Here is a 21743-nt window from a genome sequence, read left to right on the forward strand (position 1 = left end):
GCTGGGTGTGTGCTGACAGATAAGCGCACGCATCTGTCCAGTGACAATGTGGACAGACTAACGTTCATCAAGATGAATAAGTCATGGATCTGCAAGGACTTTACTACCCCTGTGTCATCCTGGGGAGAGTAAAGGCTGGCGTATTTTGGAATGCGCTTGATGCAAATCTACCTGTCAAGTTTGCAACTGGGGCACAAGTGCTGCAACTGAAGGGGTGTCTGTGGGGCCCAATTTTTGGAAAAAAGGGAGACTCTGCTTGGAGTCCCCTTGCTGTGTTTTTATAAACAGCCAAGATAAACAAGTCATGGTTCAGCAAAGACTTTGCTACCTACCCCTCTGTCATCCTGGGGAGAGTAAAGGCTGGCGTATTTTGGAATGTGCTTGATGCAAATCTACCTGTCAAGTTTGCAACTGGTGCACAAGTGCTGCCACTGAACGGGTGTCTGTGGGGCCCAATTTTTTGAAAAAAGGGATACTCTGCTTGGAGTCCCCTTGCTGTGGTTACATGATTTTAGAAGGGCATGACATGCCTATATCTGTGTCTCCTCCTCTTTTAACTCATCCAGCTGTTTTGTTTTCGCATGAGTATATGTCCTTGTTACTTTCCCATGTGTTTGTGGTGTGTTGTGAGTTGTTTGTCACCTTTTGGACACCTGTGAAGGTGTTTTCTATGTGTTTTTATGTGATTGTGTTTTCCTGCCATTGTTTTCAATGGGGTTCGAGAGGTTCGCCGAACGGTTCGTCGAACCGAACTCAAACGCGGCCTCTGTTCGACGAACGGAACTCGAGCCTTTAGAGGCTCGCTCATCTCTAGATGGAAGAACTGTGAATTAACTTAACCCCTGACATTCCTGTTCCAGGCGGTTAACGTTCGTACAGTTCATGCAGTGATTACTACAATGGGACTGAAGAAACTGAAGATGTATTGTGACAACAACACGAAAATAAGGTCTAAGCAATATGAAATTAGAAATGGATACAGGATGATTTAGAAAAAATGTTTTAAACTTCATTAATTATCTTCAATTATTGTATAAAATATAGAGTGGTTCCTCAGAAAGTAGAACATATAGAAACAATAAGTTCATACAAGATGGTAAAATCCAAATAGAAAATAAATACACTTTCCCTTTATATTGAAAGTTCACTCGTATAAATTCATCACATTTTATCTAAGGGCTGACAGCACTTGTAGGGAAGGGAGCTAATGTTTAGCCAATACAAACAGTGACCGACCTCCGAAGAAGCTGGGCAAAACAAGTGTCGGGGTGGAGAGACTTGGAGCGCACATTAGCCTTTACTGACAGGTAATCTTATATTGCATATTTTGCACATTGGCATATGCACTTTGTATTTTAAAGTGACAGTGCAGTTATAGGAGATTGTATGATGAAGAGAGAGTATGATGAGGGGTACAGTATAAAGACTGGGCACTATAATGGCATGCAATGTGATGGCAGAACATGGAGGGAACCATATGCAGAAGGGGGAGAGTGAGGAGGAAGGCACAGACTAGAGACTGGGTATTAAAGAGATGACACAGTGTAAGTACAGTGTGAAGGGGTGGTCTTTATGGAAAAGAGAGGGCAGTTTGGAGGGCAAGTACCATAAGAGAGACATTGGGCAGAACATTTGTTGTGCAGGGAGCACAGTGAGGGACAATTATTGATTCAGCAGCACAGCATAGGACAGATATTTTTATTCAGGAGCATTATAATCACACTGCTATTATTAAGGGTACTGTGTTAAGATGGGTTGCGGATAACTGGAGAAGAGAAAAGACTGCAGAGATGAACTATGGATGCGAAAATTCAGCATGTTGTCTGGACTAGAAGGAGAGGAAGAAAAGGAGACTGTCTCTAATCAGATTTTTTTTTCCAATAAAGGGGATGTAAATGTTTATATTTGATAGTGCCTGCATCTCATCAATACTGTGGTTCCGGTATGGTCTGCAATCTGATAGTGACTGAGCACAACCACTCCCATCATCTCCTTATCATTGTTAAGGATATAGTGTGAATTGTAGGTTAATGAGATACACTTGCATATGGGGCTGAGCTGATATTACAATTGATCATTGTAAGCTTGGTAATGTATTCCTGTAGTGATGGTGGATGTGGTGATGTACTTCTGTACTTATGGTGGTTCTGGTGATGTATTCCTGTACTGATGGTGGTTCTGTTGATGCATTTATATATTATAGGTGATCTGATGATGTATTACTGTACTGATTATGGTTCTGGTGATGTATTTCTGTACTGATGTGGATTTGTAACATTGGTTTGTGAACACGCTCCAGTCACACTGGCAGAACGGTTTTATGGCAACAGTTGCAACTGGGCAGCAAAAACATTGCTTAACTAAAACCTAATCCCGCTAGACTTCTGCCCTTCATTTCTGTTGGTCCTTCAGGGGTTAAGTATTAGTTTCTCATGGAGCAATGGGCAGGGTTTCTGCTATTTAAACTCTCATCTATCTGTCCATAGCTGCCAGATATCTGTACAAATCGGTTAAAAAACAAATTGAAAAAATTTGGAGAGAGAAATTAGAAATAAGGAAAATAAAATAATATGGTTGCATAAGTGCATAATTGGGGATGTGTTGAAACCGGTGCATCTAGTATGGGCGGCATGGTGGCTCAGTGGTTAGCACTGGGGTTCTGGGTTCAAATCCCATCAAGGCCAACATCTGCAAAGAGTTTGTATGTTCCCCCCATGTTTGCATGACTTTTTTCCGAGTTCTCTGGTTTTCTCCCACACTCCAAAGACATACAGATAGGGAATTTAGATTGTGAGCCCCAATGGGGACAGTGTTGCCAATGTATGTAAAGCTCTGTGGAATTAATAGTGCTATATAAATGTTATTTTATTATATTATTATCTAGTAAACTAAGTGATACATCATTGGATTAAGGGTCTCATACCTTTAATGGGAATCTATCATGTCCCCAAATGCTCTTAATCTAAATTGGAACGCTTTTAACCTGAAAACTAACTCTATATCTGCAGGTTAAAAGGATTTGGGGACATGATAGGTTCCCTTTAAGTAAACTGGCATTAAGCTACACAATTCTAGTCTAAAGGGGGCTTTACACGCAGCGATATCGCTAGCGATATCGCTGGTGAAAGCACCAGCCCCCGTTGTTTGTGCGTCATGGGCAAATCGCTGCCTGTGGCGCACAATATCGTTAGGAGCCATCACACAGACTTACCTGCCTAGCAACGTCGCTGTTGCCAGCGAACCACCTCCTTTCTAAGGGGGCGGTTCGTGCGGCGTCATAGTGATGTCACTAAGCAGCCGCCCAATAGAAGGGGAGGGGCGGAGATGAGCGGCCGTAACATCCCGCCCACCTTCTTTTTTCCTCATTGCCGGCGGCCGCAGGTAAGCTGTAGTTCGTAGTTCCCGAGGTGTCACACATAGCGATGTGTGCTGCCGCAGGAACGACAAACAACCTGCGTCCTGCGTCAATCAACGATTTTATGAAAATGAACGACATGTCAACGATCAACGATAAGGTGAGTATTTTTGATCGTTAACGGCCGTTCGTTGGTGTCACACGCAACGACGTCACTAACGATGCCAAATTTGCGTCACGGAATCTGTGACCCCGGCAATATATCGTTAGATATATTGTTGCGTGTAACGGGGCCTTAAGGGCTATTGCCCTTTTAAGTGGATCTGCATTGCTTGTTTACACCTACTAATATGGATTGCTCCTACTTTGAATATATTTTCTTAACACCAAAGATGCCGTCCCCTTCGCTTTGAATGGATCCAAGGACTTTAAGAACTGTCATGGGGATTTCTTCTTGCATTGGACAGAGTTAGGACATCTTGAGGCATAAGATGGTGTGGATGCTATTCTGTTACCTATATTTACAATAATGAGCATTGATGTATCCTACCATACTCACTCTATCCAGTTGTCCTGGTTACTCAACTGCTTACCACGTCGTCCTCCGTACGCGTGCGGCAGGCGCTCTGCTTCGCTGCCGATGGGCCTGCTGTCTCTTGGCAGTGCCCATGCGCGGGAGCTGGATGACGTGTCCCTGCTCCTGCGCATGCACCACAATGTCTGACAGCTGGCTTGTGCGTGGTGGGTTGAGGTGCAGTCGGCGCATCATCAGGATGATGTGTGACGCTACTGATTGCAGCAGGCATTTAAAACCTGGCTCCCGGGGAGAGGGGACACTACTTTCCTTCCCTGAAGAAGTCATTTGGATCGAGGATCATTTTCCCTGACATCATGGGGTCTGGGGGCTGTTTTCTCCTTGGGGCCAGCCTGATTTCTCTGGATTTACCTGTAGCACACCTTGCACCTGGCACATTAAATTTGGCATATATAGGGCAGCTGCAATAGGATATATCATTATGCACCAACTTTGCCATCTGGCAACATTTTAAAAGGATACTTTAAGTTATACATGCAGCTTGCCATAGGTTATTGGCAATATGATGGATTACATCTTTATAGCAGTCTATTTATCCCCACCTAAATAAGACGGTTATGCCTATTATTGGTGGAATTTAAAGGAATATTAATACCATATACATTCATGTTGTTACCAACTGTTTTTGACGCCGCATAGATGTTTTGGTGTATCATTTTTTCTAGCATAGGACACATTTTATTTAAAGTGATATTACCATCACATCAACAGCATTCGGTTGTCCACTACTCTTCATGTCGCAAAGGAGCTTTTAAATATGTATCAACCATGTAAGGGGTGTATTGTCCCCTTCATACATGTTATGAGTCACAGTTGTTAATTTTAACATGTTGACACCATTTTGTGTTATGAATAAACTTTGATATACTGTATTTGATACACTAACTACTCTGTTTCTCCTGTTGATTAATTCTGTTATCATGGAGTTTGTGTTGGCAATGGATTGGCCTTCACCTGGCATCCATTGGCAGTAATTTACTATACGGTTATGAGGAGTTTTGTTTTCACAATTCTAGTCTAGAAGTATTGTATCTATATCTCCGTAGATGTGGAGCCCTAAAGAGGCTGCCATACAGATTACATTTAATTGGCTCGCAGTGTGTATGCAGCCTTACATGTCCATGTTTCAAATTCAGAGCAAGTACCTTATAATCATCACTGGTAGCTCCATCAGGTAGACCAAATGTGGCATAGTTAGCCCAGTTGTCATCTCCATTTGGGTTGTTGGCATTGTTTCCTGATTGGCTGGTCCAGCGATCTCCCTCTGTACATTTACCATTGATATTATTTTCATGGATACTGGCCACCAATGTCCAACCTCCACCATTGGTTGTCATGTCACAGTAGGTCTGGTACATCACCCCATCTTCTGTAGTCAAACGGTATATTCCGTCTAAATGGAAAAATGCATGAGCAAAACACAGTGCAATTAATTTTGAATATTCACTTGATCATACATCAAGTATGGCTTCTCCCGAGGATGCCAGATGAGAAATGCGTGTTGGAGCTTTTCAACATGTCCAGGCAACTGTAATATATGCGTCTCAGTTTAGTCAGTAGCAATAATGATTGTTTCTGAGACTAAAGGCCACTTTACATGCTGCGATATCGGTATCGATATCGCTAGTGAGCGTACCCGCCCCCGTCAGTTGAGTGTCACGGGCAAATCGCTGCCCGTGGCGCACAACATCATTAGCACCTGTCACACGGACTTACCTTCCCTGCGACGTCGCTGTGGCCGGCGAACCGCCTCCTTTCTAAGGGGGCGGTTCATGCAGCATCACAGCGACGTCACACGGCAGCTGTCCAATAGAAGCAGAGGGGCGGAGATGAGCAAGCGGAATATCCTGCCCACCTCCTCCCTTCCTCATTGCCGGCGGCCGCAGGTACGATGTAGTTCCTTGTTCCTGCGGTGTCACACATAGCGATGTGTGCTGCCACAGGAACGACGAACATCCTGCTTCCTGCAACAGCAACGATATTTGGGAAAGGAACGACGCATCAACGATCAAGGTAAGTTATTTTGATCGTTAACGGTCGTTCCTACATTTCACATGCAACGACGTCACTAATGAGGCCGGATGTGCGTCACGAATTTCGTGACCCCAACGACATCTCGTTAGTGATGTTGCTGCGTGTAAAGCGGCCTTTAGGCTGCGTATATGGGTGATAATGATTGGTGTGCAATTTTAGCACCAGCCAGTGGCCATTTGTATTAGCACATGCACTTTACTTAGCCAACTGTGATATGGGACGTTTGTGCTATTATAGCACCACCCTGTGGTCATGAATGTTGGCATAGGCTGTTTATTTAACTGAACTCATTGTGACCCTAGCACAACTTTATAGAGGATTCCTTATCCCTTAAGTTTTGTTGACTTATCCTAGTAGTGTTGTTCTTTAGGGACATTTTTCCTCCTTTTTCCTCATGATTTTCTTGTTTCAATTCTAGTAATTTATTGTCTATGATTCATAATAATCTGAAGCGCCACTTATAGCCAATATGTTTTTTGTAGTCCTGTTTATATGTTCTTGAATAAAACTATTTGCATTTATAAAGACAGGACTCTTTAATTAATTATTTTATTAATTATGGGTGTTAATGCTATTGAGCAGAGAAAGACTCTGGTTTGATTTTCTGAATTTGTAGTTGTATAGGGAGTTGCCCCACTAGAGATTGTACTAATAATGATTGATCTTTGTCTCTAAATTAAATGTGCTGATACGTATGGATATATGTGTAAGCAATATTCATATACACAGAAAGTCTGCAAGACTATAGAGCTTTCAGATATGTCTCACCTTCAGCATATGTATATGCGCTCTTGATTTCTTTGCAACTTCTATATCCATAGTCCGGTCCACCAGCGGCATAACTAGACTTTGACTCATAGTTATAGTCATTATCTTTGTCCAAGCATGCAAACAGATTCTGAATGTTTTGTTTGATCTCAGCAATAGAAGATTTCCCTAAGAAAACAGGAATATGATTTAAAAAATATTGATTTTTCATAATGATATAATTTTACCTATAGAAACATTTTTTTTTATATATATATACCAAATTGTAGAAATAAAGAAAAGGAAGTTCAGCTCACCGAGTTGCTGTGATCCGCTGTCTGTCTGGACCCGCGCACGGAAGGTTAGGCTGCCAGATTCACGATCAGAAGGAAAAAAGTCCAGCGCAGTCCTCAGAGTGTAGGTTAAAGATTGTCACATTTATTAAATAAATCCATTTAAAATGAGTGGTATACAGAGTTGTCAGCTGGAAAGGTATAAGGGACATTAGATGGACCCCACAGAACTACGCGTTTCGACACCTAGTCTTAGTCATGTTCTCAACATGACTAAGACTAGGTGTCGAAACGCGTAGTTCTGTGGGGTCCATCTAATGTCCCTTATACCTTTCCAGCTGACAACTCTGTATACCACTCATTTTTAATGGATTTACTAAATAAATGTGACAATTTTAAACCTACACTCTGAGGACTGCGCTGGACTTTTTTCCTTCAAATTGTAGAAATGAGTGAATCAATTTGACGCAAATAATATGTCAGATTTGTAAGTAGTTTACTGAAACCAGTTTGCTTTGTCGTCGCTATTTGGCTATGTGCCCACTTTGCGTTTTTTCATGCGTTTCCACAGCTTTTTGAACTGCAGCGTTTTAATCCCAAAATGCATGTGTTTTGATTTTCAAGCAAAGTCTATGGGAAATTGAGATTTCTTGTGTGCACAATGCTGTTAAAAACGCAGCGTTTCAGTTGGCAAAAACTGAGCGTTTAAAGAAGCAACATGTCAATTGTTTTTGCCATTTTGGCAGCGTTTTGCTAACATTAGAGTCAATGAGAACTTTCAAAACGCATCCTAAATCAAAATCCCAGCGTTTTACATGCTTTTTTGATGCAGAAAACATGCTTTTTTGGCAAAATAAATGCATGCATTTTTTACTTCATAATAAGGGAATAATATGTCCCTTTACACACACACACACATAGTCCGACAATTAAATTAATGATAATCCATAACTTAACGTTATTTTATGCATAAATATTATAAAACAGTTATAATTTTAATAAAATTAGCTATTTTGTGCATGATTTTAATCATGATCTGTTATCATTTTTTCCCGTTTTTTTCATAGTGTTTGAATGTTTAAACTTTATTTAGTAGTGTATTTGTATTCAAAACGCATCTGACTTTAAGCAATGCAAAAACACATAAATCGCGGTAAAAACGCGGTAAAATGCGGTTAAAAAAAGCAAGTGTATTTATAGCGTTTTTGTGGTCAAAACCAAATTTGACAAAGACACTTTCTGCCAGAGGATGCATTTAGAACTGCAACTACCTCGACGCAAAGTGCGCACATAGCCTTTTAGCAGTGAAGGCTCACATGGCCTCAGGCGTAGCCAAGCGGACGTCCCCATAATGCCTGGTAACTATCAAATCACAATCAATAGGAGGGAGTATAATGGCAGAGGAAGGGCATAAAAGCAGAGGCAGGCCATGAATCAGCAAGTTTGGGATGAATCTGCATAGTGAATAGACATCACAGCTCACAGCTTAGCAAAAGAGATAGGGAAAGAAAGAAAAAAGTGAACAATTTTAAGGGGAATGTTTCTCTTTGCGGCGAGTACCAAGCTAGCGTAAGGAGACTTATAGGCCTGGCAATGTTCCTCTGGGAATTTAGATATGCAACTAGCCAACTCAGAAAGAAGAGAACTTGATGTCAGGTGCCACCTATTTCATGTAGCAATACTAAAAGTCAATATCAACCCTTTAACGAGACTTACCACATGACTTAGGATAAGAAGACAAACCAAAAACTCTATTTGCAGATACATGTTTCGGGATGTTAATGCTCCTCAGTGCAAAGCAAGAGATCAAATTTGGCTAGGTGACAAACCTCTTACTGGGGCTCTAAGTTGGAGAGTTTCTAGTTGCACAGACAGCCAAGCTGACATAAGGAGACTTATATGCCATGCAATACTCCTCTGAGAATTTAAATATGCAAATAGACTGTTTAGAAGGAAGAGGCTTCAGCAGCTCTCTGAACAGCAGAAATGCTAATATGGTGTGAATGCTGGCGCTCGGCCGGCATTCACAAATACTTTGCAATGACAGTGACAGGTGTCATCAGCTGACCTCCGGCTGTCATGACAACCCATCGACACCATGTGATCACATCACTGGACCACCAATTGGAGTGTGGAATGGTGCAACGTTATCTAAGGATGTTGCACTAGAATTATTTTGCCAGATCACAATTGGTAGATGGGTGTCTCAGCAATGAAATACGCAGTTGTCATTGTTATTTAGAGGTTCCCGATCACAAAAAAAATTATTTAAGGCAAACACACCTTTCAACCTGTGAAATGCAACATTACATTTATATGTGATTTTTAAAATCTCTAAATATTAGAGCATTTCTAACAGCAATATAGTAAATTTAAATTTTCATAATATAAGCACATTAGATTGCATACAGAATATAGAAGTATACTGGTGGTACAGGAAATCTAGGGAAAATATAGAGCCTTCATGCAGGGCCTTAGGGTGCTTTCACACATCAGCTTTTTGCCGTCAGGCACAATGCGGTTTGTGCCTAATGCAACAGATCCATCGCAGATTGTGGTAAAACTGATGCCATGGATTCGGTAAAAAAACTGATCCATTGTAGCAGTTTATACAGATAATCCAGCTGTGGCTGCGGGGAACCTGAGTGACATCACCGCTGACAGCGCGACTCACTTCAGGTCCTCCGTGGAGCTCACAGTGAGTGGCGGTGCTCTACGGCCCTCCTGTCAGCTTCCAATGTAGCAGAGCTGAAAGCATCATGGGACCTCGTTGTGGATTACGTCGGACCTGAAGGGGTATTTGGGGATTAATAAAGTGGTGAAAGAGGGTGTTTTTTTGTCTCTTGTTTCAAATAAAGGACTTTTTGGTGTTTGTGTTTATTTACTTTAACTACAGTTTAGTGATGGGGGGGTGTCTCATAGACACCTGCCAACACTAAGCTAGGATTTAGTGGCAGCTATGGGCTGTCATTAACTTCTTATTACCCCGATTGCCACCGCACCAGGGCAATTCAGGATGAGCCGGGTAGAGTCCCGAGACTGTCGCATCTAATGGATGCGGCATTTCCGGGCTGCTGCTGGATGATATTTTTAGGCTGGGAGGCTCCCCATAATGTGGGACTCCCCATCCTGAGAATACCAGCACTCAGTCGAGTGGCTTTAGCTTTGCTGGTATCATTGGGGTACCGCACGCCGTTTTTTTTAAATTATTTATTTATTTTATTGCAAGATTTAGACCCGCCCACCGGCAGCTGTGATTGGTTGCAGTGAGACAGCTGTCACTCAGCGTTTGGGCGCATCTGACTGCAACCAATCATAGGCGCCGATGGACGAGGGAAGCGGAGAATACGAGATGGAATACTGAGTGGGCGGCATTTGCAAAAGAAGGAGAAGCCAAAGGAGCAGTTTGACATCTGTGCAGCGCCACGCAGCGCCGGTGATCGGTGAGAGACCAACCAACAGAGAGAGAGAGATACCGACATCAACAAAGAGAGAGAGATCGACTGACCGAAAGAGAGAGAGACCGACAGACAGAGAGAGACCGACATCAACAGAGAGAGAGAGACTGACCGATCGAAAGAGAGAGAGACCGACCAACAGAGAGGGAGAGAGAGACTGACAGAGAGAAAGAGAGAGAGAGATTTTCTAACCAGAAAGGAATTTACAAATCTGAGCATGCTCAGTTAGAAAAAACGGATCCGTCGGTGGCATGTGTTTTTTGCCGCATTACGACGGATCTGGTGCCCATAGGCTTTCATTTTACAACACGCTGCATGGCGCCGAATCCGGCCCGGTGCGTTTTTTTGCCGGTGACAAAAACGTTCCCTTGTGCGTCCTTTCCGGCAGCCGGACACAGAAATTTCGCTGGATCTGGCGCACGCCGGATGAAACGCAAGGGAATTAGGCACAATCCGGCGCTAATACAATTCAGTGAAGAAAAAAACGCATCCGGCGCCGGATCCGTTTTATCCAGTACTCGCCGGATTGTGCCTGACGGCAAAAACCGGATGTGTGAAAGCACCTGAAGTTGCAGCATTGTTAATACAGGGTGGTTAAACAAATATGTTACTGAGTCAGTAGACAAGTATAATTATATGCAGTAACCTTTTCCAGCTTATCCGTACATTATAGTAAAGAGAATCTGTCACCTGATTTTTGCTGCCTCATCTGAAAGCAGCATGATGTAGGAAAAGATATCCTGAATCTAGCAATGTAAAACTTAAATTACAGGGTGCAGTAGTTGTGACACAGAGGTCTTAGATGTACTGTAATGTGTAGCAGAGCTCAGAAAGCTAACTACACATGAACCATAGCTCTCTGTGTACATTGTATATTGACAGTGAGATGCTTATCACAGGAGGGGTATGTGAAAAGTTCAGATCACTTCCTTTTGCCCTATTAAAAATAAAACAATAAAAAATATACATATTTGGTATTGCTGCATTTGTGAAAGTTCGATCTATCAAAATATAAAATAAATTAATCTGATCATTAAGCAACGTAATAAGAAAAAAAATCTAAATGCCCGAATAACTTTTTTTGGCCACTGCAACAATGTAATAAAATGCAATAAGAGGCAATCAAAATCTACCCCATAATAGTATCGGAAAAATGTCATCTCAGGACATCAAACAAAAGCCATCACACAGCCCCTTATCTCGAAAATTGAAAGCATTATGGTTCTCGGAAAATGGCTACACAAGCAAAGTAATTTTTTTTTTTTACTAATTCCTGAATTTTTTTACCACTTAAATTGAAGAACAAAACTATGCATGTTTGGTATCTGTGTAATCATACTGACCTGCGGAATCATATTGCCAGGTCAATTTTACCATTTAGTGAACGCGGTAAATAAAAAATCCAAAAATGCAATTGTGAAATTGCACTATTTTTGCAATTTCATCTCAATTGGAATTCTAGAACATCACAAATATAATGGTGTCATTCAAAAGTACAAGTTGTCCCGCAAAAAAAAAGCCCTCCCGTTGCATTGCGACAGAAATGTAAAAAAAGTTAAGGTTTGTAAAAGAAGGGGAGGAAAAAACAAAAATGAAAAAAATGGAAAATTGCCTGGGGTTAACAGAAATATTGGTTGGCAAGAATGTCACTTAAATAGCATGTGATCTGCTTTACTGAGGGGGGGATCCTATAACAAAAAACAGTAGAGAACAGCAGAAAACTTTTTTGTCTGTTGTTAGATAGCAGATGTCAGTTCGATCTGTTTTTATCATGTGGAGTTTATGGACAATGGATCCATTACCGGATTGCTATTTATCACCGATTTGGAACAGGTCCATTAAGAAAACAACAGATCTGCTACAAATGCAAATACAACAGATGCAACAGATGGCTAAAGAGCAATCCGTTAACGGATCCATTGTCCTTAGACTCCCATGTTAAAAAAACAAATAGGTTTCCCAATGGATCTGTTCTAACGAATGACTACAGGACATGTGAACTTAGCATTCCATCTTTCAATTAACAATATTTTTTTTCATGTTTGATAACAATTATTTCACCACACAGATATATATCTTACTGTATGTATTTTATATCTCAACTAGCTGTACTACCCGGCTTCGCCCGGGTTAATAACTGCTGTTAACAAAATAGAATGTATTAACAATAATGTATTCTGCACACAAAAACCACAAAACAAATAGATAGAAATGTAATTATTAAATTGTTGCCTATATTAACCAATCAGAGCTCAGATTAATTAACTGTAGCAAAATAGAAGATAAGCTGTGATTGGTTGCTTTTGGCAGCCTGATAAATCTCCAGGCAACAGGAAGCCCTCCCCCTGACAGTATATATTAGCTCACACATACACATAATAGACAGGTCATGTGACTAACAGCTGCCGTATTTCCTATGTGGTACATTTGTTGTTCTTGTAGTTTGGCTGCTTATTAATCAGATTTTTATTTTTGAAGGATAATACCAGACTTCTGTGTGATTATGTGGCGAGGTTGGTGTATGTGTGGTGAGATGTGTGCTGAGGGTGGTATATGTGTTCAAGTACGTGGTAGTGTTTGGTGCATTTTGTGTGTGTGTTCATATCCCAGAGTGTGGTGAGTATCCCATGTCGAGGCCCCACCTTAGCAACTGTACGGTATATACTCTTTGGCACCATCGCTCTCATTCTTTAAGTCGCCCTTGTTCACATCTGGCAGCTGTCAATTTGCCCCCAACACCTTTCGTTTCACTTTTTCCTATTATGTAGATAGGGGCAAAATTGATTGGTATATTGGAACGCGCTGGGTTAAAATTTCGCCTCATAACATAGCACCCAGCGCTGCCCAGGATAGTAACTGTCTCTCTGTTTCTCTCCCATTCTCTGCCTGTCTCTCCCTCTGTATATATCTCTCTGTCTCTCTCTCTCTTTGTCTGTCTGCCTCTTTCCCTGTCTGTCTCTGTCTCTTTCTCCATCTGTCTCAATCTCTTTCCCTGTCTGTCTATCTATCTCTTTCCCTGTCTATCTATCTCTGTCACTTTCCCTGTCTGTCTCATTCCCTATTTGTCTCTTACCCTCTCTTTCCCTGTCTGTCTCTTTCCCTCTTTCCCTCTGTCTCTTTCCCTGTGTCTGTCTCTTTGTCTATCTCTTTACCTGTCTTTGTCTGTCTCTTACCCTGTCTGTCTCTTTCCCTCTCTTTCCCTGTCTGTCTGTTTCCCTGTGTCTGTCTCTGTCTCTTTGTCTGTGTCTGTCTCTTTACCTGTCTGTGTCTATCTCTTTACCTGTTTGTGTCTGTCTCTTAACCTGTCTCTCTCTTTCCCTCTCTTTCCCTGTCTGTCTCTTTCCCTGTCAGTCTGTTTCTTTGTCTGTGTCTGTCTCTTTTTGTCTGCCTCTTTCCCTGTCTGTGTCTGTCTCTTTCCCTGGCTGCATTGTGACACGCCAACATTCCATATAAGGGCGTGGCTGCACATTCTTCTGAAGTTCTGGCTGCACTGTGGCTCCCAGCTCCATTAGCTTTAATGGAGGCAGGTTTTTTGGTGAATAACTGTAAAGCGCGGGGTTAAAATTTCCCCTCAAAACATAGCCTATGACGCTCTCGGGGTCCAGAAGTGTGAGTGTGCAAAATTTTGTGACTGTAGCTGCGACGGTGCAGATGCCAATCCCGGACATACATACATACACACATACACACATACACACATTCAGCTTGATATATTAGATTATTTGTAAAAGTACTCACCACATTTGTCACAGTTCACTCCAGAATGTACCAAAGCGATTATTAAGATGCCGTACACCAACATCTTTACTTTTGAGATATACAGAAACTAAGAATAAAGGAAGAGAAAATAATGCGTGACCTATGCATCATCATAAAACCAATGATATTTTTGACTGTTTAAAATTAATATTATTGTGTGTGTGTATATGTACTATAAATATATATATAACACAAAAATTCCAAAAGCGCATGATCACACATATAGCTGTGTGTGAACAGTTTCTAACACTACCAGCTGCATGTACGACCACTCTATAGAATATATAAACTAAGAGAACAAGGAGTTGAGGGTGAAATAAAACATACAAATTTTATTGGAAGAATCATAAAAATCCAAAATGGACTGAGACACTGTAACAAACAAGACATAGACAGTACGTTGCATAGAAATATATGGTGGGTATGGGCACCTAGGTATCATACCATAAAGAGACACACAAATACATAGTAACTTTAAATCCCTTGTACAGAGTAATATCCTTTGAGTGGAAGTAAATACTTGAACCAATCAAGGTAATTCAAAAATGCATACTAAAGAGCTAAGTGATTTAAAGTACAAATAATTGGTCTCAAGGTAGATCCTAAGGTGCCCAAGAAATTCTACAAGTATGGATCTCAAACCTCGACGTACATTTCGCGTTCGGTCATTGCTTAATCATGAGGGAAGGTCTAAATAATAATAATACTCCAAAACACAATCAAAATACTTGTCTTTAAATGAAACCTGTTCCATAGAATGGAAATCTTTACCCACGCTGCTCATAGATTGCAGAGCTTTTCTAAGTTTATATGCTCCCTCTAAAGGGGTTGTTCACTACTAGTGATGAGCGAGCATGCTTGTCACTACTCGGTACTCGCACGAGTATCGCTGTACTCGGGCTGCTCGGCGGGGACCGAGTAATCTCGCGATACTCGTGCTGTACTCGTGGTCTTCATTTCTGCATGTTGGCGCTCTTTTGAGAGCCAGCCCTCATGCAGGGATTGGCTGGCAGACCACTGCAATGCCACAGCCCTGTTAGTTGTGGAATTGCAGTGATTGGCCGGCCTGCACAGCGTGACCGAGCCTTTATATCGGCCGGCGCGCTGTGCTCTGCTCACAACTATCCAGACAGTCAGTGCAGGGAGAGTGTCGCTGATTCAGGGAAAGCTTTGCGGCCCTTTATAGTTAGTTTCGGAGCAGGGCTGCAAACAGTGTGACCAGAAGTCCTTCTCAGGACTATTCTAGTTGTATACAGGCAGGCAGGGTATAGCCAGGTCGGAGTACAGTAGCAGAGTCCTTCTCAGGACTATTGTTGCTATATACAGGCAGGGTATAGCCAGGTCGGAATACAGGCTAGTGACCAGAAGAGTCCTTGTCAGGACTATTGTAGCAGTATACAGGCAGGCAGGCAGGGTAGTGGTGACCGTATACCAGCCTTCATCATATCTGGGGCTGGTGTACACAGTGTAAAACAGTCCAGATAGTGTCAGACTTCTCAGTAATTGTCGCTCCTAAAAACCAGTTAGGTTCTTATTGCGTCCGTGCTTGCATTTAAAAACAGCACGTGTGTGGCAGTCAGTGGCAGCGTACAGGTGCGCGTTTTGCACAAACTATTATATAACGCACAAGTCTAGTGTATAATACACGTCAGTCAGCAGTGTCTGATAGTGTCAGACTTCTCAGTAATTGTCGCTCCTAAAAACCAGTTAGGTTCTTATTGCGTCCGTGGTTGCATTTAAAAACAGCACGTGTGTGGCAGTCGGTGGCAGGGGACAGGTGCGCGTTTTGCACAAACTATTATATAACGCACAAGTCTAGTGTATAATAATACACGTCAGTCAGCAGTGTCTGATAGTGTCAGACTTCTCAGTAATTGTCGCTCCTAAAAACCAGTTAGGTTCTTATTGCGTCCGTGCTTGCATTTAAAAACAGCATGTGTGTGGCAGTCGGTGGCAGCGTCAGGCTCCATATTGTCCCTGGATAGAGACGTGCATGATGGCCTGTAAACATGAAGTGCCCATTGTAAGGAAGTGGGTCTATTGTAGTATAGCCCTTAGGCAGGGCAGCCAAAAATTGGGAGGCTCCACGTTGTCCCTGGATAGAGACGTGCATGAGGGCCTGTAAACCTGAAGTGCCCATTGGAAGGAAGTGGGTCTATTGTAGTATAGCCCTTAGGCAGGGCAGCCAAAAATTGGGAGGCTCCACGTTGTCCCTGGGTAGAGACGTGCATGAGGGCCTGTAAACCTGAAGTGCCCATTGGAAGGAAGTGGGTCTATTGTAGTATAGCCCTTAGGCAGGGCAGCCAAAAATTGGGAGGCTCCACGTTGTCCCTGGGTAGAGACGTGCATGAGGGCCTGTAAACCTGAAGTGCCCATTGGAAGGAAGTGGGTCTATTGTAGTATAGCCCTTAGGCAGGGCAGCCAAAAATTGGGAGGCTCCACGTTGTCCCTGGGTAGAGACGTGCATGAGGGCCTCAAAACATTGTTCCCATTGCAAAGGAGCGGGTCTCCTGTCGTTGTAATGTCCATTCTGCAAAGAATGGGCGAAAAAATTTACCACTGGGGGTATACCTGAAACAAAGGCCTAAGTATTGCAATTTGTAACGGTCATCATCATGGTGGCGCCTGAGGAGAAGGAGGAGCAGTCCAGCGATTATCCAAAGTCCAGAAGTGTGTACCCATGGGTGAGTGGAGGTACATGGCAAACTTTAAATTCCGCTCTCATTTGCTGGTGGTGTGGTGAAGTCTGGCCCAATCCAACCCTTGTTCATCTTGATCAGAGTCAGCCTGTCAGCATTTTCAGTTGACAGGCGGGTGCGTTTATCTGTAATGATTCCACCTGCGGCACTAAAAACACGCTCTGACAAAACGCTAGCAGCAGGGCAGGCCAGGACTTCCAAGGCGTAGAGAGCCAATTCATGTCACGTGTCCAGCTTGGATACCCAATAATTGTAAGGCACAGGGGGAATGTCGGAGTACAGTTGTTCGATCTGCAAGGTACTCCTTCAGCATCTGGGCAAACTTAGGATTTCTTGTGGCACTACCCCGCACCTCAGGGGCTGTGGTACGTGAGGGGCTGAGAAAACTGTCCCACATCTTAAAGACTGTTCCCCTACCTCTGGCGGATTGGACTTGTGCCTCTCTCGGCTGTACGCCTCGGTTGTCCACTGATTCATGACCTATGCCGCTAGCGTTTTGTGAGGGGAATGCTTTGCCTACTTCCGTGACTATGGCCTTCTGGAACTGCTGCATTTTGCCTGACCTCTCCGCCTCGGGAATAAGAGACATAAAGTTCTCCTTTTAGCGTGGGTCTAACAGTGTTACCAACCAGTAATGATTGTCGGCCAAGATGTTCTTAACGCGAGGGTCACGAGACAGGCAGCTTACCATAAAGTCAGCCATGTGTGCCAGACTCTTAACAGCCATCACTTCAGTATCCTGACCAACACGATGACTGAACATGCTGTCCTCCTCCTCCTCCTCCTCATCATCTACCCTGTCCTCTGGCCAGCCACGCTGAACCGAGGATATGACTGCATGTCATATCCTCAATTTGGCCAGAGAGTTGCTCCATGTCTTCATCCTCCTCCTCGTCATAGTCCTCCACTGCACGTTGTGATGAGACGAGGCTGGGCTGTGTGTTATCATCACCCACACCCACTACTGTTTCTTGCTCAAACTCATCGCGCTCCGCCTGCAATGCATCATGGTTGTTTTTTGAGCAGAGACCATTTTAGAAGGCAGAGAAGCGGTATGGTGACGCTAATAATGTCGTCATCGCCGCTCACCATCTTGGTGGAGTCCTCAAAGTTTTGGCGGATGGTGCATAGGTCGGACATCCATCTCCACTCCTCAGGTGTTATGTGTGGAGTTTGACCCATTTCCCGACGGCTTAGGTGATGCAGGTACTCAACAACTGCCCTCTTCTGCTCACATATCCTGACCAACTTGTGCAGAGTTGAATTCCAACGCGTGGGGACATCACACACCAGTCTGTGTGCCGGAAGATGCAAACGGCGTCTTAAGCCGGCAAGGCCGGCTGAAGCAGTAGGTGACTTTCGAAAATGTGCAGACAGGCGGCGAACTTTTACCAGCAGATCAGACAGCTCTGAGTATGACTTTAGAAACCGCTGAACCACGAGGTTGAGCACATGGGCCACGCATGGAACATATGTCAGCTGGCCTCGCCTCAAAGCCGCCACCAGGTTCCGGCCATTGTCACACACGACCTTTCCTGGCTTTAGGTTCAGAGTTGTGAGCCAGTGATCTGCCTGCTGTTTCAGAGCTGTCCACACCTCTTCTGCATTGTGGGGTTTGTCACCTATGCAGATTAGCTTCAGCACTGCCTGTTGCCGCTTCGCCGAGGCAGTGCTGCAGTGCTTCTGTGTCGCCCTGGACAAGCCAGGGGCCACAGAGCACAACACTTAAACACCCCACACTCCCTGCAGGCATATCATAGTCAAAACACAAAATCCTTGTTGCCTTCCCCAGGGGCTGTTGTCCACACCAGGGTGTGGAGCCAGGCGGTTGGTCTCCACCCACCGAGGAGGAGGGAAAACACAGGCAGTGAGAGTTAAGCTAAGGAAGTGGAAGGAGGAAAGTAGTAGAGAGGAGAAAAGTGACAGCAAAGAGCCTGAAGTTGGTCCGGGTGTGTGGCCCGGACAGGACAGCAAGGTTGGCAGGATGTGGTGACCGTCTGCAGTGGAGGCCGATTGGAGTCTGACGTAAGGACCGTGGACGGGTGGTGACCCGGCCGTACCGGACCGGTATACAAAGAGAAGCCAGCACCATTGGCAGAGGACTTTCGGATCCCGGCAAGGCTTGGTGTCGCCGTGAATTTGCCAAATCCGTTAGTGAAGGGAACCTCAGGGTTTCCAAACAGCCAAGTCCAGATAGAAGGCAACCGTACAACCGTGAAGGGGAGACACAGCCACCGCCAGGGGCAACCGTCTCCCAGGGCCAGCGCCTGTGGGCAAAAGGGGCTCCTCCGGCCCATATCCAGGTCGGGGAGCGGGTTACCGTTGGGAAACCATCACTACCAACACTTAACTTAGGTGCAGGGAGAGACAGTCATCACTAACCTGCAGGGAGGAACAACCGCAGCCGTCCGAGTGACCCGTCCATCCAGCCACTTGTTTAACCGTGAACTGTGTCATCATCATTGGGCTGAGTGAGTACCTCCGTGCCGTGCGGCACAGCGCTGCCCCTGCGACCCTGCACCTCATCAGGCCCCGCAACTCGCCTGTCATCCATGTCTACCCCATCACTAGGCCCCGGGACAACCAACCCCCCTACCCACGGAGGGGAGAAATAACAACAAAGCTGCTCCCTGTCACAGGCTCCCGGGATCCCCGTCCAGAGCAGCGGTGGTGTCCACACAATCAACACAACCGTGGGTGGCGTCACGGACAATATCCCCAAAACCCAAACCACCCCTTTTCACTCACGGGCGAGTAGCGCCGCTCGAGTCCCCGGGATCCGGCCATCGCTCGAGCCAACGAGCAGCAGCAGCCGTAGAGCAGCGTCAGCCGGACCCGAGCAGTGGGAGAGCGCACCGTCCCCTCCTCCGCCCGCGACACTTCCAGCTTGGGACTGGTGTGGAGGGTAAAGTGGATCAGGATGCACAGGAGGAGGAGGAGGCTGAGGAGCATGACATTCCGGAGCTGTAGAGTGTGTGTGAAACCCTGACTGAGGTAGGGCCTGCAAAACTTGGTGTGTGAAGGACGTGTTCCGTCCCTCGCTCAGACTGGGTCCCAGCTTGCACAATATTAACCCAGTGTGACGTCAACGAGATGTAGCGGCCTTGCCCACATGCACTTGTCCACGTGTCTGTGGTTAGGTGGACTTTGGCTGAAACAGCGTTGTTCAGGGCACGTGTGATGTTTTGTGACACGTGGTTATGCAATGCGGGGACGGCACACCGGGAGAAATAGTGGCGGCTGTGGACCGAGTAACGTGGGACAGCTGCCACCATCAGGTCGCGGAATGCTTCTGTCTCAACTAGCCTAAAAGGCAACATTTCCAGCGCAAGCAGTCGCGAAATGTTAGCATTTAGAACTGTGGCATGTGGGGTGTTGGCAGTGTATTTGCGCCTGCGTTCAAAGGTTTGCTGAATGGATAACTGAACGTTGCGCTGGGACAAGGACGTGCTTGATGATGGTGTTCTTTCTGCGTAGGCAACTGCAGGTGCAGGAGTGGAGGAGGCTTGTTCGCAGGCAGCATGGACAGGGGATTGGCTCGCATGCACAACCAGCGAAGATGTAGCAGTGACATCAGCAAGCACTGCTCCTCGACTCTGTTGTACTTCCCACAAAGTCGGGTGCTTGGCTGACATGTGCCTGATCATGCTGGTGGTGGTCAGGCTGCTAGTTTTGGTACCCCTGCTGATGCTGGCATGGCAGGTGTTGCAAATGGCCTTTTTAGAATCATCTGGAGCCAACTTAAAAAACTGCCAGTGTCAGAGTTCCGGGTTTTCCAGTTTTCTTTTGAAAGAGCTTGCCCTTTGTTAACATGGAGTTTTCTGTTCTGTTGCCCTACTTCCTGTCCATCTGTTTAAAAGCCGCCCCTAAAGCTTAGTCCAGTGCCTGAGTATACTGCTTCCTGTGTGCTCCTGCCCTGCTGCTTTTGGTTCCTGATTGTTATTCGGATCCTCTTGGAAAACAACCGACACCGACTCTGGACTTCATCTGGTATCATCTAGCTGTGCCCGGACTCCGTTTGCCGTCTTTGGTCGGCACTTCTGCCCGGTTCCTTCCGTTTAATACCACTCTGGACTCACATCACGTACGGACATTTTTGGACTTACCTATTGCCCTTTTGTGTCCCGGCTGCTGCGCATTTAGGGCTTCTGGGGTGATTGCCAGACAGTCCCTGTATAGGGGTTCGCTCTTGGTGGTCTCCCTGGGGGAGTCCGGTGCGCGGTCCCGGGAATTCCCTTTCGCTCCGTCCCTGGAAGGTATTTCCTGTATTTATGTTCTACTGTGTTTTTGTTCCGTTTATGTACATATTTGCTGGTTGCATATTATAAACGTCTTGCACCAAGAACTCGTCTCTGGTTGTCATTGCCCTAACGCAATCGAAATCCTCAATACATACAATAGTATTACAGCCAGACTCGGGAAGACCTAACATTTGTACAGGCACCTTGTGTCGTGTTGTTCCGGGGAACAGTTGCCTGACGTCTGCCTGGGGCCACCACTCTGCTTCTTACTGCCTGTTGTGATGCTACGCCTCCCTCCTCCTGTGCACTGCTGTCCTCGCTCTGCATATCCTCCTGCCAGGTTGGGTAATTTACTGGATCATCCACCACGTCGTCTTCCTCTTCCGCACCCTGCTCCTCCTCCTGACTTCCTGACAATTGTGTCTCATCATCGTCCACCCCTTGTTGAGACACGTTGCCAACTTCGTGAGAACGTGGCTGCTCAAATATTTGGGCATCTGTACATACAATCTCGTCATGGCCCACTTCAACAGGAGCTGGCGAGAGGCCAGAATTTGTGAAT

General features: G+C 44.8%; 1 protein-coding gene across 2 annotated transcripts in view; it reads right to left on the reverse strand.

The window, feature by feature from the left end:
- Positions 1–21743, reverse strand: part of LOC142313353 (intelectin-1-like) — a 96559-nt gene that overhangs the window by 57789 nt on the left and 17027 nt on the right. For both annotated transcript variants that reach the window (XM_075352368.1, XM_075352367.1), the window contains exons 2-4: positions 14221–14308; positions 6753–6920; positions 5096–5343 (exon numbers count right to left, since the gene is read on the reverse strand). In XM_075352368.1, the coding sequence (XP_075208483.1) occupies positions 5096–5343; positions 6753–6920; positions 14221–14284 (480 nt within the window). In that variant the 5' untranslated portion in view covers positions 14285–14308. The remainder of the gene's footprint in view (positions 1–5095; positions 5344–6752; positions 6921–14220; positions 14309–21743) is intronic.

This window comes from Anomaloglossus baeobatrachus, chromosome 5, assembly GCF_048569485.1.
Source record: "Anomaloglossus baeobatrachus isolate aAnoBae1 chromosome 5, aAnoBae1.hap1, whole genome shotgun sequence".
Classification (NCBI taxonomy): domain Eukaryota; kingdom Metazoa; phylum Chordata; class Amphibia; order Anura; family Aromobatidae; genus Anomaloglossus; species Anomaloglossus baeobatrachus.